Source organism: Lingula anatina, chromosome 1 (assembly GCF_051362555.1).
Source record: "Lingula anatina isolate TDL-2025a chromosome 1, LinAna3.0, whole genome shotgun sequence".
NCBI classification, from domain to species: Eukaryota; Metazoa; Brachiopoda; class Lingulata; order Lingulida; family Lingulidae; genus Lingula; species Lingula anatina.
The window spans coordinates 13,657,414-13,673,964 of record NC_141767.1 but is presented as its reverse complement, the minus strand read 5'-3'; the positions used below and the strand labels follow the sequence as shown (position 1 = coordinate 13,673,964).

At 37.6% G+C, this 16,551-nt stretch overlaps 1 protein-coding gene across 1 annotated transcript in view; it reads right to left on the bottom strand.

Annotated features, from left to right (window-relative positions):
• LOC147763991 (serine-protein kinase ATM-like) overlaps positions 1–16,551 on the bottom strand; it is a 28,835-nt gene that overhangs the window by 2,577 nt on the left and 9,707 nt on the right. Inside the window, exons 22-47 of the mRNA XM_087004133.1 lie at positions 16,298–16,456; positions 15,949–16,081; positions 15,440–15,689; positions 14,579–14,729; positions 14,167–14,361; positions 13,601–13,766; positions 13,195–13,303; positions 12,777–12,908; positions 12,076–12,349; positions 11,564–11,712; positions 11,194–11,295; positions 10,530–10,863; positions 10,160–10,318; positions 9,830–9,952; positions 5,465–5,673; positions 5,002–5,212; positions 4,560–4,667; positions 4,190–4,336; positions 3,710–3,860; positions 3,367–3,446; positions 3,035–3,175; positions 2,382–2,498; positions 2,031–2,177; positions 960–1,119; positions 610–696; positions 204–318 (exon numbers count right to left, since the gene is read on the bottom strand). Of these exons, the coding sequence (XP_086860259.1) occupies positions 204–318; positions 610–696; positions 960–1,119; positions 2,031–2,177; positions 2,382–2,498; positions 3,035–3,175; positions 3,367–3,446; positions 3,710–3,860; positions 4,190–4,336; positions 4,560–4,667; positions 5,002–5,212; positions 5,465–5,673; positions 9,830–9,952; positions 10,160–10,318; positions 10,530–10,863; positions 11,194–11,295; positions 11,564–11,712; positions 12,076–12,349; positions 12,777–12,908; positions 13,195–13,303; positions 13,601–13,766; positions 14,167–14,361; positions 14,579–14,729; positions 15,440–15,689; positions 15,949–16,081; positions 16,298–16,456 (4,109 nt within the window). The remainder of the gene's footprint in view (positions 1–203; positions 319–609; positions 697–959; positions 1,120–2,030; positions 2,178–2,381; positions 2,499–3,034; positions 3,176–3,366; positions 3,447–3,709; positions 3,861–4,189; positions 4,337–4,559; positions 4,668–5,001; positions 5,213–5,464; positions 5,674–9,829; positions 9,953–10,159; positions 10,319–10,529; positions 10,864–11,193; positions 11,296–11,563; positions 11,713–12,075; positions 12,350–12,776; positions 12,909–13,194; positions 13,304–13,600; positions 13,767–14,166; positions 14,362–14,578; positions 14,730–15,439; positions 15,690–15,948; positions 16,082–16,297; positions 16,457–16,551) is intronic.

Here is a 16,551-nt window from a genome sequence, read left to right as displayed (position 1 = left end):
GGGAACAGTCAATCATCCAGGTGAGATTGTATTTTCTATGAAATCCAGACCCTCTCCCACCATCTTTTTGGTATTTTAAAAGCATTTTTTAACATCTTGTATCTGAGAGAAGTTTTACTTTAAATTACCACAAAATAGTGCACTGATCATTCTACCATCTATAATCAAGACACCAAAAATTTACTGATAAAGAAAAAACTAACTTTCTGAAGACTCCTTCCACGCCGGTGATCCCCATGCCATCCACTATGTCTCTGGTCAGGCGGAATGGGACTGTTTCTGGAGTGGGTAAGATCTTGCCTTGCTCAAATGCAACACCTTTGTTGAACAGAAATAAACACCAAAGTTTAAGATTCACTTCTGATACTTACCAACAAGGACATTTTTTTTTCTCGAAGAACAAAAAATCAAACTTTTATTTCAAATATTATAATTTTCTTTTTAAGAATTATTATTTGCTATTTTGGGTTAAATAGTGTTTTGTCAAGTTCTTCCTTTGACCACAATCTCTCCTAACCAGTTGTAAAGTATTATTTCTATCACTATTATAAGTATTAATAGTATTAAAGATACAAATGCATGAACAGACACAAATATGTACAATATTACCCAGGTCTATATGCACCAGCTGTGCTGTAGTGCAGTCTATGAGGATGTTGTGAATATGACGATCACCAAGACCAAGGATGTATCCAACTGAAACAACAGCATGGAGACCGAGTTTGCTAGTTAGCACTTGCTTATATGATGATCAAGATCTTAAATGACACACTTAGAGAACTTCCACATAAATGTACAATAAGTAAATCAGTAAATAAAAACAATGTCTGTTCATAAATGACATAAATAAGACAACGTAAAGCAAGAAGCAAGAAAATTTTTGTCCACCAGCAAAAATAATGCAAAAGGTTCTTAGACTAACAAAAGACAATTTTTCACAAAGAAAGTAACTTTCTTACCTATGGAAGTGGTAGCCACACTCCTGATATACGCCTGTCTCCTGTCATACCACTCTGCTGGGTCTAGGAAGTTTTCAAGGAAGAAATGGCGGAAAACTGGTTGAAAATGGCGACATACTTCCAAGTAAGCTGGTAGTCTCTCTTTAGGTTCTTTAATTGCCTGGAAAGAAAAAGCAGTCAAAAATATTTTGTAACAGGGGTAAAAAACACATCATAATTAAGATATTGGAAAGATGTGCAGGTAGATAATTCTAGGACAGGCCTGTAGCCAGGGGGGGTTCGGGGGGTTCGAAAGAACCGCCCCTTTTGCTGGGAAAGGTCCACTCTGGGTTAAATTTGAACTAGGTACATGGAGTTTTTATTGGAAAAGGTCCACTTTTTCAGAAAAAGAACCCCCTTTTTGAAATTGCTGGCTACGGGCCTGTAGGAGGAAGAAAAGCACAAAAATAAATATTGGGCAAAGACAATCATGTAAAGGGGCCCGCACACGGTGAGCATTTGGCGCGTGCCACTTGCGCTGCGCCGTTTTCTCATCGTGTGCGGGGGTATTTTGGTGAGATTTTTGCCTCACGCACGGCTGAGCAAAATTTCTCACGTGTTTGATTTTTTTGGTCTCTTGAGGCAAATGTCTCAGCGTGTGCGGGGTGCAAGTGCCGATTGCTCACGCCATGCTAACAATGTGCATGTGCCAGTAGCCGGAAACAAACAAAAATGGCAGCCCCCAGCGAAGTCAACAAAAATGTACACAGTTATAGTTAGTCTGATGGATTAACGTGGTCACCATTATCCATTACTATCAGAAAAAACAACAATATGTAATGTTTCCTTAATCACATGATCCCACAGTTCGTGGTGCGTCCAATAGGGGCAGGCCGGGAGGCATCTCTGCTGAGCAAAAAAGCGCATCGTTTGCGGGGAGCTGAGGAGCGCGAGCATCTGGCGCAGCGCAAGTGGCGCGCGCCGAATGCTCACCGTGTGCGGGCCCCTTAAGATAAAGCTAACTTATCACAAATGTGCCCACAAATAAGTTAAGAAGTACTATCCAAGAGGCTGCAGCCCCAATACACTTACTTGTAGCCTCTTTCTACACTGAATGAATGTCCAGTCTTCTGGGTAGTATCTCTGATGGGCACCATTACTACCAGCCAGGTACTCTCCCAGTGGCTGCGTGCCCTCACACCACTCTACCAGACCACTCCGCCTGGAGAGGGGTACCACCTGGAGAAGAAAAATTGGGTGAAATATTACACTAATCCACTTGGGATTTCTTATGTCATTTAAAAAATATAACCATTGTTTGGAGCTTAGGAAAATGATCAATAGGACAATGGACACACCTTTTGGTGATTCCTTCATTTTTACCAAACAAAGCCATTCAGCAATATTGAAATAAAACAAAGTCTGTATATAATGAAGGCCTACCTTGTATGTTTTGACTTGAAGTTTGTGTTTTCCAGCATTTTTGTCTTTCTTCAGTAATGTATTCACCAACCCAAATACTTGCTGCATCACAGCATCCTGACGCAAATCATCGCGACCCTGAAAAATACGTTTACATCTAGACTCATGAACAGGAAACTGTCTTCTGTCTGTCTCCATTGTTTTCAACAGAATATTCGATGAGTTTGACCATGCAATAAGGATCAAAAATATCCTCAGAAGAAAAAACACAAATCCAAAATGGCTGCATTGCTTCTTGATAAGCTCACAAATATTGTAAGGTTTATGCCCTTGATTAAAATCAAGCAAGGCTATCAAAACATCATAGTGAAGCATGAGTATTTTCTATTGAAAGGCAGATGGGTTAAAAGAAATAAGTTGCACTTCCAATCCAGTGTATCATTAGTACAATGTTTATATGAACAAACTAACTTATGCACAACCAAGGCTATCTGTTCACTATTATATTGAAACATTGGTTTGTTTTAGCATAAAGGCTTGCCTGTTTATACACTTTTCTATCAAGTTGTTGTGTACAAGAGGTTTGACTTGTTTGCAAAAAGCTAATGTTAATCAAAACTTCAAAAAACAGGTTCTATCACAGTCATAGGAGAACAGGCTTAGTACAGTGATACCTTTGTCAGCTGTTTCATCCTTTTGCCATCAGAGCCAATACAGTAGATTATCTTGGGCAGGTTGATCCCCCCTGCTAGTTTATATGTGGGCTCAAAACCTGCTACCTTCGCCAATGCTCCATATTCACCAGTCAAGTCCACCTGTGGAGGAGTAATTGCACATCCAAAATTTCATTTAGAACAATAATTATAAGGAGAAATCAATTTCACTGAACTTCTATGAGATAATGTAAAAAAAAAAAAAAAAAAATCAAAGATATTTCAAGTTATGTGGATTTTAAAATTATGTCAATTGAAGGTATCGTTTGATTGCATATTACATGCATACTTACTTGGATATCACCCGTCAAAACACAACATTCCAAGTTCTTCAACTTTGTAATAAGTAAGACTGCAGGCATCTTAATAGGCCCTATTAATTAACAGATGTACAAGTAAAACATTATGTAGTATTCCAAAATATGACTTTTTTTTTCACTTCATGTTGTTGATTCATTTTAATTTGCTAGCCATTCCTTAATAACTTTAAATAAAATGAATATTTCTTGAAATATTCGAATTTTTTTACAATAATCATCTTGGAAAACATGAAGAATTCACAAACCATGCTCACAAGGCTAAATCGAACTATAAAGATAATTCTCTAGTAATTGTCTTAAGTTGCATGCCACATACTTGTCTCCTTTTTGTGTGCTTCCACACTGAAGTTGGCCAGCTGGATGTAGGCATCGGCCAGTGTTTTCAGGTCTTTAATGAGCTGTCTGTGCTGACCACTCTCAGAGGTCATAAACTGGTCAAGTATACTCTGGGCTGCTACTGCACGGTCCTGGGGAAATGACACGGTTATTAAAGCAATACAACAAAAGCATAATTGTCACCGCTCATTCTTTTATGTAGATGTAATAATATCAGTCTTGAGTAATGGTCTAAATGAAGTAAAAATAGCACTGTAATATGGGGCACAGAGTACATGATTCCAGTTAATCACTTATGCTTATCAGTGGAACAAATTCTTGAAAAAAAAATTAAACAAAGAAAAAATCATAACGGAAATGTAGTGTACTAAATAAACAACCATTCTCATTAAGTGTTTAACTGCTATGAGAGTGGAATTCCAGGATTGGTGCCACAGTAGAGCAGATGAAAAGAACTTACTTCAAGGAGTGAACTGGCTTGTGAGAGCTGTTGCTTCTTGGTCTGCCTCTGCTGTGCTGCCAGCTCCACGTCCCTGTTGGCATTGGCCAGCGCTAGGATGATAGGAAGGGTGTGGTGTGGGTGAACTGCTGCCACCTGGAGGATCAACTGAAAAACACCAGACATTACTTATTTACTTACTTACTTGTGCCTATTATCCTCTGTAATGGCCAATTGCTGCTGTCTATTTATTACAATTTAAATCAAAATGTACAAAACAACATCTTTACAGTATTAAAAGGAAGACTACCAACATATCATTCATTCATTTCTACCTCACTTGTACCAAATACACAACACAACACAACACAGCACAGCACACTACATGTACCTTCTGCAGAGTGGTTTGGAAGTTGCCAGCATTTTCTTTGCTCATCCTGGCTGCCAGCTGGTACATCAAGGGCAGGAACTTGTGAGGAGGTAGCACTCTACAAGTGTCCTATGACAAGACAAATATAGTTAACATAAACTGTTTTGTAAAAAAGCACTCTCGCTTTTGCAAAGGAATGATCACAGAATTAATTTAGTAACAACAGTTCACTTTTCACAGTCAGTCAAAAACTCTTGAAAAAATCCAGAAATATAAAATCTAATATATATAATGTCCACTTTATCTTCAGTTATCTTAATCTAATAAACTATTCCAAGGTTGCATGAGTTTTGGCAATCTTTAATCCTACTTTTCTTAAATAAGAACAGATATTTTAACATATTAAAATACGTTCTCAAAGCAAACAATATGTTGTTTTCAAATTGTGAAGAAATGGCTGCACCTCAACCAGGGTATTGACTGCCTCATCCTGTATATTCTCAAACCACAACCCAATCACCCTGAAAATGCGGTTGTCATGTTCATCCCCCAGGTGGAGACACTTGGTGTAGTTAGCAATGGCCTGGTGTAGAAATCTGTCACGGTCAGCCTTCATCTCATTGATCTCTACTTCATCAATACGAGCCTGGTGGTCCAGTGTGCGGCAGTAACGACTGTTCAATTCAATGTTCAAACGTTCAATTATACATTTTGACAATATTTGGATGAAAATTTTTTTAAATTTCCTTTTAAAATATACACAGGATAAAAAAAAGTATTTTGCATACATGCACTTACTCTATATATTTACTATCATGACATTAGTTTCAAAAAAGTTTTCAAATATAATGAAAAATATTTCCATGGAGACACAATTCTTATCAGAAGACACAACCTAGTTTACAGCAAGTGAAAAATTGCAATACCTTGAGTCAGAAGTGGTCCCCAAACTCCTCAGTTGTTCCAGCTCCTGCCTAGCATTCCTAACATGGGCTTGCTTGGCCTCATAGGTGCTGGACTTGTAGTAGTCCACTATATGCTTGTACTGGCCATCAGCAAACTTTGCCAGGGCAAGATAGGCCTCACAGCAGGTATTTTTATCATCTGTGCCTAGTTCTTCAAGGGCATCAACTGCCTGAAATGTCAGCAATATGGTGAAAATTAAATGGGTCAAAACAGTATAGGTCACAATTTGGACATTTCTGATATATCACCACAAAATAACTTAACTTTATTTTCTTGGAAAAAAAAGAAAAAAACTAGAGGATCAGAGAGGCGATACCCCCTCCGAATATTGTACCACCAGCTGGAGCAAGCGCATTCGTATAGACCCCCACATACACAAAATAAGGGACACAGCCACCAGTCTTGTGCTTGACAAGCTGTAAACATGCAATCAACAAGAATTTTCAATATATGCAAAAAATATATGAAACTAAAAATGGTACAATCAAATTTAAGTTCATCGTAAGGTAGGTGAAAGGTCATTTTCAAGGTCACGGTAAATTGCCAGTATATGACTTCCTATTCAAGTTCAATAGTAACTATGGACCTATCTCTGCCAGGTTTGGAGTTAAAAGAGAAAGAAATTAGCAGAGTTCAGTTCATGATAATAAGTAGATCAAAGGTCAATTTCAAGGTCACACTTAGATTGCCAGTATATGACTTCCTATTCAATTTCAATAGTAACTATGGACCTATCTCGCTAGTTTTGGAGATAAAAGGGAAGCAAAATTTGCAAAGTTCAATTCATGATAAAAAGTGGGCCAAAGGTCAATTTCAAGGTCACACTTAGATTGCCAGTGTAAGACTTCCTATTCAAGTTCAATAGTAACTATGGACCTATCTCTGCCAGTTTTAGAGATAAAAGGGAAGCATAATTTGCAAATCAGTTCATGGTGAAAAGTAGGTCAAAGGTCAATTTCAAGGTCACAGTAAGATTGCCAGTATTTGACTTCCTATTCAAGTTCAATAGTAACTATGGACCTATCTCTGCCAGTTTTGGAGATATAAGGGAAGCAAAATTTGCAAAGTTCAGTTCATGGTGAAAAATAGGTCAAATGTCAATTTCAAGGTCACAGTAAGATTGCCAGTATATGACTTTCTATTCAAGTTCAATAGTATCTATGGACCTATCTTTGCCAGTTTTGGAGATAAAAGGGAAGCAAAATTTGCAAAGTTCAGTTCATGGTGAAAAGTAGGTCAAAGGTCAATTTCAAGGTCACAGTAAGATTGCCACTATATGACTTCCTATTCAAGTTCAATAGTAACTATGGACCTATCTCTGCCAGTTTTGGAGATATAAGGGACTAAATGTTATAATTTTGGAGTTACCATAATGTGCCATAAATTTCCTACAGAAAAAATTAATTAAAATAAAGAAAAGGTCATTTTGGTCAAAATATTTGGAATGGGAGGTGCTCTGAAGTTCCAGGTATTCAAATTTCATGAAATAATGTCATTTTTGACCACAAGTTGTCTGCTTTGCCAAGCCTTATGTATTATTTTTCCGGAGTTCAAAATTTATTATCCATTACCGTACTGCACATTTTGCTTTTACCACCAATATGTATTTTTTGATACAGCGTAACTTTAGAGATAAAAGGGAAGCAAAATTTACAAAGTTCAGTTCATAGTGAAAAGTAGGTCAAAGGCCAATTTTAAGGTCACACTTAGATTGCCAGTGTAAGACTTCCTATTCAAGTTCAATAGTAACTATGGACCCATCTCTGCCAGTTTTAGAGATAAAAGGGAAGCAAAATTTGCAAAATTCAGTTCATGGTGAAAAGTAGGTCAAAGGTCAATTTCAAGGTCACAGTAAGATTGCCAGTATTTGACTTCCTATTCAAGTTCAATAGTAACTATGGACCTATCTCTGCCAGTTTTGGAGATATAAGGGAAGCAAAATTTGCAAAGTTCAGTTCATGGTGAAAAATAGGTCAAATGTCAATTTCAAGGTCACAGTAAGATTGCCACTATATGACTTCCTATTCAAGTTCAATAGTAACTATGGACCTATCTCTGCCAGTTTTGGAGATATAAGGGACTAAATGTTATAATTTTGGAGTTACCATAATGTGCCATAAATTTCCTACAGAAAAAATTAATTAAAATAAAGAAAAGGTCATTTTGGTCAAAATATTTGGAATGGGAGGTGCTCTGAAGTTCCAGGTATTCAAATTTCATGAAATAATGTCATTTTTGACCACAAGTTGTCTGCTTTGCCAAGCCTTATGTATTATTTTTCCGGAGTTCAAAATTTATTATCCATTACCGTACTGCACATTTTGCTTTTACCACCAATATGTATTTTTTGATACAGCGTAACTTTAGAGATAAAAGGGAAGCAAAATTTACAAAGTTCAGTTCATAGTGAAAAGTAGGTCAAAGGCCAATTTTAAGGTCACATTTAGATTGCCAGTATATGACTTCCTATTCAACTTCAATAGTAACTATGGACCTATCTCTGCCAGTTTTGGAGATATAAGGGAAGCAAAATTTGCAAAGTTCAGTTCATGGTGAAAAGTAGGTCAAAGGTCAATTTTACGGTCACATTTAGATTGCCAGTATATGACTTCCCATTCAACTTCAATAGTAACTATGGACCTATCTCTGCCAGTTTTGGAGATATAAGGGAAGCAAAATTTGCAAAGTTCAGTTCATGGTGAAAAGTAGGTCAAAGGTCAATTTTACGGTCACATTTAGATTGCCAGTATATGACTTCCCATTCAACTTCAATAGTAACTATGGACCTATCTCTGCCAGTTTTGGAGATATAAGGGAAGCAAATTTTGCAAAGTTCAGTTCATGGTGAAAAGTAGGTCAAAGGTCAATTTCAAGGTCACAGTAAGATTGCCAGTATATGACTTCCCATTCAACTTCAATAGTAACTATGGACCTATCTCTGCCAGTTTTGGAGATATAAGGGAAGCAAATTTTGCAAAGTTCAGTTCATGGTGAAAAGTAGGTCAAAGGTCAATTTCAAGGTCACAGTAAGATTGCCAGTATATGACTTCCCATTCAACTTCAATAGTAACTATGGACCTATCTCTGCCAGTTTTGGAGATATAAGGGAAGCAAATTTTGCAAAGTTCAGTTCATGGTGAAAAGTAGGTCAAAGGTCAATTTCAAGGTCACAGTAAGATTGCCACTATATGACTTCCTATTCAAGTTCAATAGTAACTATGGACCTATCTCTGCCAGTTTTGGAGATATAAGGGACTAAATGTTATAATTTTGGAGTTACCATAATGTGCCATAAATTTCCTACAGAAAAGATTACTTAAAATAAAGAAAACATCATTTTGGAAAAAATTCTTAAAATAGGAGGTGCTCTGAAGTTCCAGAAGTTCAAATTTGATGAAATAATGTCATTTTTGACCACAAGTTGTCTGCTTTGCCAAGCCTTATGTATTATTTTTCCAGAGTTCAAAATTTATTATCCATTACCGTACTGTACATTTTGCTTTCACCACCAATATGTCCTTTTTGATACAGCGTAACTTGAAAACCGTATGGAATACAAAAAAACGGAGACAACCTTCAGTGTTGGCCTTTACATGCTCTACAAAATGCAAAAAAGAATGGGTCTCTAGCATTAACGGTTCCCGAATTAGAGACAGTTTTCAGTTTCGGTACTTTATGGCCGCTACTCCCAAGAAAATGCACCGATTGACCCCAAATTCATGGAGATGAAAGATGACCCGAAGGGTAACATTTTCCAATAATATTATTGGTTAAGTCTGTGTGGTGTCTGAATAACAGGGCAAAAAAAAATTTTTTCATAAAAAATTTCATTTTTTTGAAAATTTTGGCCCGTTTGACCTTGAAATAAAGGTCAAAGGTCAAATCCAAGGGCATATTTGAAATCTACACATATGACTTTTGGAAAGCTGTCTGTAGAAATTTTTCCCATAACTCCTTCCGTAGGGTAGATAATAAGCATTTAATTTTGCCATTTTTAGACAAGGGTGCATTGCAATGAGTGCCACACCTAGACCCCAATACCGACAAAGCCCAAATTTTACCTGGAATGAGTTGAGATTATAGGTGACCTAAATCCAAGAGATGGGTACAGGGGCCCTTACCGTCTAGGAGGAGAAGCGGTAATGGTGACTTGGCGGCGGAGCCGCAGGAGCCGGCGGAACATACGGGTCGGGACTAAAACCATGGGTACCGCCAGCGCCTACGCTGGTGGTACAATTAAAATGTGATTACAAAACACTGTGCATAAACACCATATGCAATAACAAAGCCTTTTAGAAATCAAAAAAAAAAAACTATTGTTTCACCTTCTCCAAGTATTTCTCCATCACCACTCTAGGACTTTCACACTTAGTTTGGGCTAGCCAGGACCCAAACAAGCCCAGAACCTGCGGGTACAGTGTCTGCCTCTCTCTGCCATCTTGCCACTCCTACAACAGAGACAACCAATATTTTGAACTACAGAAGAGCTTTTTAAAATCCTAAACCCTGACTATTTGGTAATCTAGATCCACTTGAACCCTCTGGCAATGGCTAAATGAATGTGGAAAATGTTTTTTTTTGTATAAAAGTAATACATAAAAATGAATCAAACAGTGACCAATTACTGATTCTCGATACATAGAAACCAGTCTCACCCTGCTCAATTCCTGTATCAGTCCCTGCATGATGTTCTTGGCAATATTCTCCTCTCCTCTGGCCCAGAACAGCCTGGCCTCCTCCAGCTGGCACACAGGACTGATAGCACTGTGTCCACCTACCAGCTTCCTAATCTGGTGAAGACACCGTTCCCCTGTCTGGAAGATAGAGGGTATGGAAGTTTTGCTGTGAAAAGCCATTTTTCCTATTTGTATGATTTGCTTTTTATGTCTATACTTGTTGTCAATAGGTTTATAAGCAACTACAATTATTGATTTCCCTCTTTTTATACTAATAAAAAATTAATTTCTTAAGTTTTAGTATAAAAGTTTTACTTATCTTTCCAAGTACTACTTTAACTCTAATTACCTGGTACATCCCAGCCTCTCTGGCCACCCTGGCCACAAGTTGCAGGTGGTCAGTCACTACTTGACCAGCTGACCTGTTCCCTCCCATGTGGTCACTGAGGATGGAGAGCAGTGTGTGCTGAACATCCAAAGCAAGGCCCAGGAACTCAAAGTCAGTGCCCAGACTCTGGATATGTGATGACCAGGTGTGTAAAAGGCTCTCTGTGTTCACACTCCTTGGGCTCTGCCTGCCCACGTCCTCCACCAAACTCACACACAGCAGTCTGCTGAGTCCTGGGTATATGTTGCGCACACTGTCCATATTGAAACTGCTAATGTTCTTCAGAGCAGCTAGCCTGGTAAATAAATCTAAATGTTGTAAAACATATTTTTCAAGTAAAATTCCATTCACTGTTCAAAAGGAATGATAAGCAACTGTTTCTTGAATCACAAAAGCTCATCTAAAGAAAAAGTCTACCATTACCTCTATGAATCTTTTTAATTTTAGCAATCGAAATTTGTTTTTTTACAAACTTACTACACACAAAAGAATTATTAAAATACTGTAAATGACACTTCATTCTTGATAACTAGTCACCTCTATAACCCTGTCCAGGCTGGCACCATCTCTTACCTACCTAGTCACCTCTATAACCCTGTCCAGGCTGGCACCATCTCTTACCTACCTAGTCACCTCTATAGCCCGATCCAGGCTGGCGCCATCTCTGTCCTTTACTGCTTTTAGACAGGTGAACAATGCCTGGTGGAACCCACAACCCGACTCCGCTCTGTAAAAAAAAAAATTTAAACGGGCATACAGATTATTGAATTTCATAATAAATTTCAATAGTTTAGTTAAAATAATCTTACATAAGTCTCACGTATGAAAATTTTCAGTGGCACTCCACCCTACTCAACCTGTTTCAACTGTATCCATCTCATGAAAATACATGTTGACATAAACATTGGAATAATGTAATAATTAATTCCAATTGTTACCAGTACAAAAACTGGATTTTAAAATCTGATATAAACAATGTCTTCCAGCCCTCTCACCTGGCTGGTAATTCTGTACTCCACTTTCCTGCCCTCCAAGCTGCTTGGTACTGCAGCTCTCGGATCTCCTCGTTTTCTTCCCAGCCTGCCTGCTGGAGGCCGCGTAGGTACATGTCCAACACATGGTCAGTGCCGAATCTCTGCAGAGACTGAAAGAAAAAAAAAAGACATTTTAAACATGATAACCTGTAGAGAAAATCAAGCATACAAAAGGAAATCTTAATATGTTCAAAAACAATTCACTCTGAGATGTTTCCACTTGAGATGTTTCATGTGTAAAACATTTGATTAGGAGAACGGTGTCTGAAAACTTATAAACAGCTCTCATCACTGATTCAAGTATGTATCCACTTCATTTCATTACAAATCTCCTTACAAGCTGTAACATACTTGCTATTACCTGAACTTCTCTAAATTGTGAAACACACAGTGAATATCTTTGCTTAAAATTAATAATAAGTCTATTAAATAAATAAAGCCACAGAAAACTTGCATCCACATACAACACTCACATTTAACAGCCCTGCTTGTGTGGCAACAATCGGATTTTCCATTTCCAGGTCATACGCCAACAGAGCCTTATCCCAGTTCTGTTCATGCTCATACGTCTGAATCCTAGTGCTGACATCTGGCAGTTGCCCAGCCCCACACCCATACACAGCGTCTGGGTCGCCAATACTGCGGTATGCCTCCAGGAGGAGTGCCTGCACTCCATCCGGCAGTGGGCGCGATGTCAGCGACTGCTGGTCTTCAGAAGAACTACTTGGGCTGTCCACATCCTGGTTTCTGGAATATACAGACACAAACCCAGATTGAAAGAAAAAAAAAATAAAAGGGTAACATTTATCTTGGGTCCAGCCCTTATTGGCTTGGGCTCATGGACTCCCATTTTGACCTGGCTCTGACGTTTATAGAAATTTTTCTTTTTTTAACTGGAGTCTCAATCTCTTTGATTGTGCTGGAGTTTTTTTCCACTTGATGATTTCCATGTGGTATACTGATGCAACCAAAATAGTTATAATATAATCTGGACAGTTCACACACTGAGGCATTAACAATTTTACCTTTGTTCTGCACAATTACTGACAATACACCACCTATGCACAGGTGTATAAAATTCGATATATCAGTTGCAGTGATCAAAGGTTAAAAAATCCTCTTCATATACTTGTTTGTCATATTTTCTCTTATTCCAGCCTTCTGTGTCCCTTACCTTTCCATATCCCACCATATCTCAGTATACAGCAGGGTGGAGAAGGGTGCCCCACATGTCAGAGCTGCTTTGGCAGCATCCAGGAAGTTCAGGTCCAACCAGTAGTTATTGTCAAACAGAGTATTGCGGGACCTGAAGCAAGGCACAGCAAAACCATTTGATAAATGTAACAGTTATGAAAATATATCTTTTGAATTAATCAAAGTCAAGGAACCTTTAGAGCCCAAGTGTCTGGAAATTAGGACATATTCAAACCTTCCTTGCTGGGTGCAAGAACCACTTTTTTACAGTGATGCAAATACAGTGCATCCAAAAAATGAAATTAAAAAAATCATCTTAATGAAGATTTTAGACATTAAAAAAATTATAGTGCTCATTTTTTCACTAACAATACAATCCTTTCTAATTTAAAATATACCTTCTATTCTGACTGGGGAGCTGTTGCTGCCTCAGATATTGCACCACTTTCAGCAGGACTTTCACCACCTTCTGGTCCACATTGGAACATCTAGGGCTGCTCTCAGAGCCTGGACAAATGTTCAAAATCAGAAGTGCCATCACATCTCATTAAACAAAATTCTGAAGAGGTGCACAACTCGACTAAAGGTCTTCAACAATATGAACAGCATGAGTGCATAAACAGAAGAATTCTCATTGAACAAAAAACCAATTAATTATATTTTGCTTGCCAAGTGTCTATATTTATAATTGGCAGTCCCACAATTCATGTTTAGCACCAAGCTTTTAAAAATATCTATTATGTATGCTATATATGCTAGCTTGTACACTTAATGAAGTCAACACCAGCACACATGCACACACACCTGACATCATCGGGGTGGTTGTTCTGCTTTTCTGTTCCTGCACTGCACTACAGTGTAGAGCAAACACGCGGCTAATCTGCTGAGACACTGCCTGCCTCTGGGCCTCGTCTCCACACAGCAGGATGTTGTGGATGAGGTAGGGCAGAACCAGCTCACAGAACTTCACCTGGAGAACAACGTGATGGATGAGAGGGCATATTATGCTGACTTGACCTGGCAGAGAAATCTTTTGGTCATTTAAAGGTGACATATCACCTAGTTTTTTTTGGAAACTTTTTGTGAACATTCATGGAATTTAGTAGACTTTTAAATTCTCAATCAACATTATCATTAGCCAAATATCACTAGTATTTGGTGTTTGACAGCATCATAAGTTGAGACCACACCTATATCATACAACCAGTGAATACTGTTCACTGTTTCAGGTCTATTCAAACACTTGGGTGGTTTGCCAAGAACATTTAGCTAATTTCACCAGTAAATGTACAGTTTCAAACATACAAAATTTTTTATTCTAAACTTTGGATTTAAGTATAAAAGGTAAAATACAACATGGGACAAGATACCATGGTGTTACATATAGGCCCCAGTCTCTGTAGAATTTCATCCTGCACATATTTTGAGTCGGCCAAACTAGAGGTCAGTTTGGTTAGCCATTCAGTGTATGTCTGATGGTGGTCTGGTAGCCATAGGGATTCATCAGTTAAGACATGGTGCGAGGTCCGTGGCTGAACATGCTGCGACTGGTCATCTTGGGTGGACTGCATATTGGTAAACAAGTTAAAGAAGAGGTACCATGAAAAAAAACTCTTTGAAAAATGATACAAGTAGTTTTATAAAATATGCCATGTTTGGAATCAATTAATTTTCACCTTACTATTATGATCAGGTTAGTCAACAGGTGTTATTTTATTCCAAATTAATTTTTAGAAAATCTTGCAAAAACAAATTCACTAAGGTGTATTTTCTTCAACAAACCTTTTTCTTGGCTGCTTTGAAGGGATGCAGGTAGTGGAACAGTGGGTCTACTTCCTGTAGTCTGTTCCTGTGGTCAGTGCAGAAAGCTTGGCCACTTCTAGTTGACAGAATGGACTTCAAAACTTTATTAGCAGCTAGTTGGGTGCTTACACTATAATGAGAAATAAGGCATTGCTGAACAGGTGTTTGATAATTTACTTTCTACAAGTTTTACCTAAAGTAAAGCACTAAAATATCCTTAAAGTTTATTTATGGTACATATATGCTTAAGGTCAGAACATTTGCTGCATTTCATATTTTTTTCAATTATCAAATTCAAATTGACACAAAATCAAATAAAATGGCAAATCCTTGTTATTCATATTTTCATGAAAGCAAGTCTACCAAATAATGTGCAAAAATTGATTTTTTGTTTTGATACAACACAAAATAACTGAGGTAGCAGTGAACTACTATTTACCTCTGCCAAGGATGTTATGTTTTCACCCATCTTTGTTTGTTTGTCATTAACATAACTCAAAAAGTTATCAATGAATTTCGATGGAATTTTCAGGGTATGTCAGAAATGGGTTAACTTAGAAGTGATTAGTTTTTTGTGGTGATCCTGAGCAATAATCAATCAATAATCAATAATTAATATTAAAAAACTAAGTTATGGACCGATTTTGATGAAATTTTTAGGAACTGTCAGAAGTTGTCCAAGGAACAGATGATTAATTTTTGGTGGTGATCCGGACCAATAATCAATCAATAATAAATAATCAAAAATATCGAAAATTTAGGGGTGAAATGGCATTGGATGGAGACTTTGCTGCCTTGGCGAAGGTCTGCGCTCTCTGTTTTCTAGTTTTCAATACTTACTCCTCAGCAATTGTATATTCAGACAATTTATGGAAAATGAGGAAATATCTCCTGAGGACTTCATCTCCTTGGTATCTTTCTAACAAGGGTGTCCAGTTCTCCTGATAGCCTCTTCTTGGTAGGGTGGTGACTGACAGCTGGGCGGGGCCAATCTCTCCAAGACAAGCCGCAGCTTCCAGGGCAATGCTGTGATCTCCTGAACTGCACAGGTGCACTAGTTCCGAAATCACCTCACAAAAGGTTGGACTCGCTGGAAAAAAAGCATAATATGTTACTTTTGACAGTCAAACTCTTCCTCATTAAAATAACTGTAACAAATAAAACCTTTACCCAATGTAACATCTTCGAGTAACTGATTTTTCTGCAGTTTCAAATCTATTTTTTAGGTTCCTCACATTAAACTTTCTTAACCTAATTCAAAATATTGTAAAAAAAAAACAAAAACAAAAAAAAAACTTGGAAAGCATTTCAACCATTTAATGTTTAAAAAACTAAAAAGTTGGCATCACCTCCATCAGGTTTCCCTAGCAATTCAATCAGTTCTAGCTTCCTATTCTTCAGCTGCAGGTTCAGATGTACGAGAGCTTCTCTGCAGTTACGCTCTCCCAGGCACTTCAGTGCAGACAGGAAACTAGACAGCTCCTGAAACACAATGTGTGTCTTTTATCTTTTCATTTCCTAATTGGTTAAACAAAATTTACAATTTAAAAATTGACAGGTACTTTTTTGAAGAATAGCTGTATGTTACAGTAAATGAAAAGTAATGAAGAAAAAAGCAATATTGAAAGTTCTTGTAAATAAAAAAATTTCAAAAATCTTTTAAGGTTTTATTTAAATGTCTAAAGAACATAGTTTTACCTCTTGAATGGTAAAACTTTTAGCACCATATTTGACCTCTTGCTGTTTGTGTATAAGAGCTGAGAAGACTGGTTTATCAGGGAAGACCTCCAGTAAAGCTACCGTGTCTCTGTACACATACACATTGTCCAACACTAAGAAGTCCAGCAGGCTCAGGCTCTGGATTACAAAGTGCTTGCATTACCCAGAAACTAAAATTGCTTCTTACACAATGGCAAAATAATGTTCTTGTTGGCAGGAGTGTCAAAAACTGT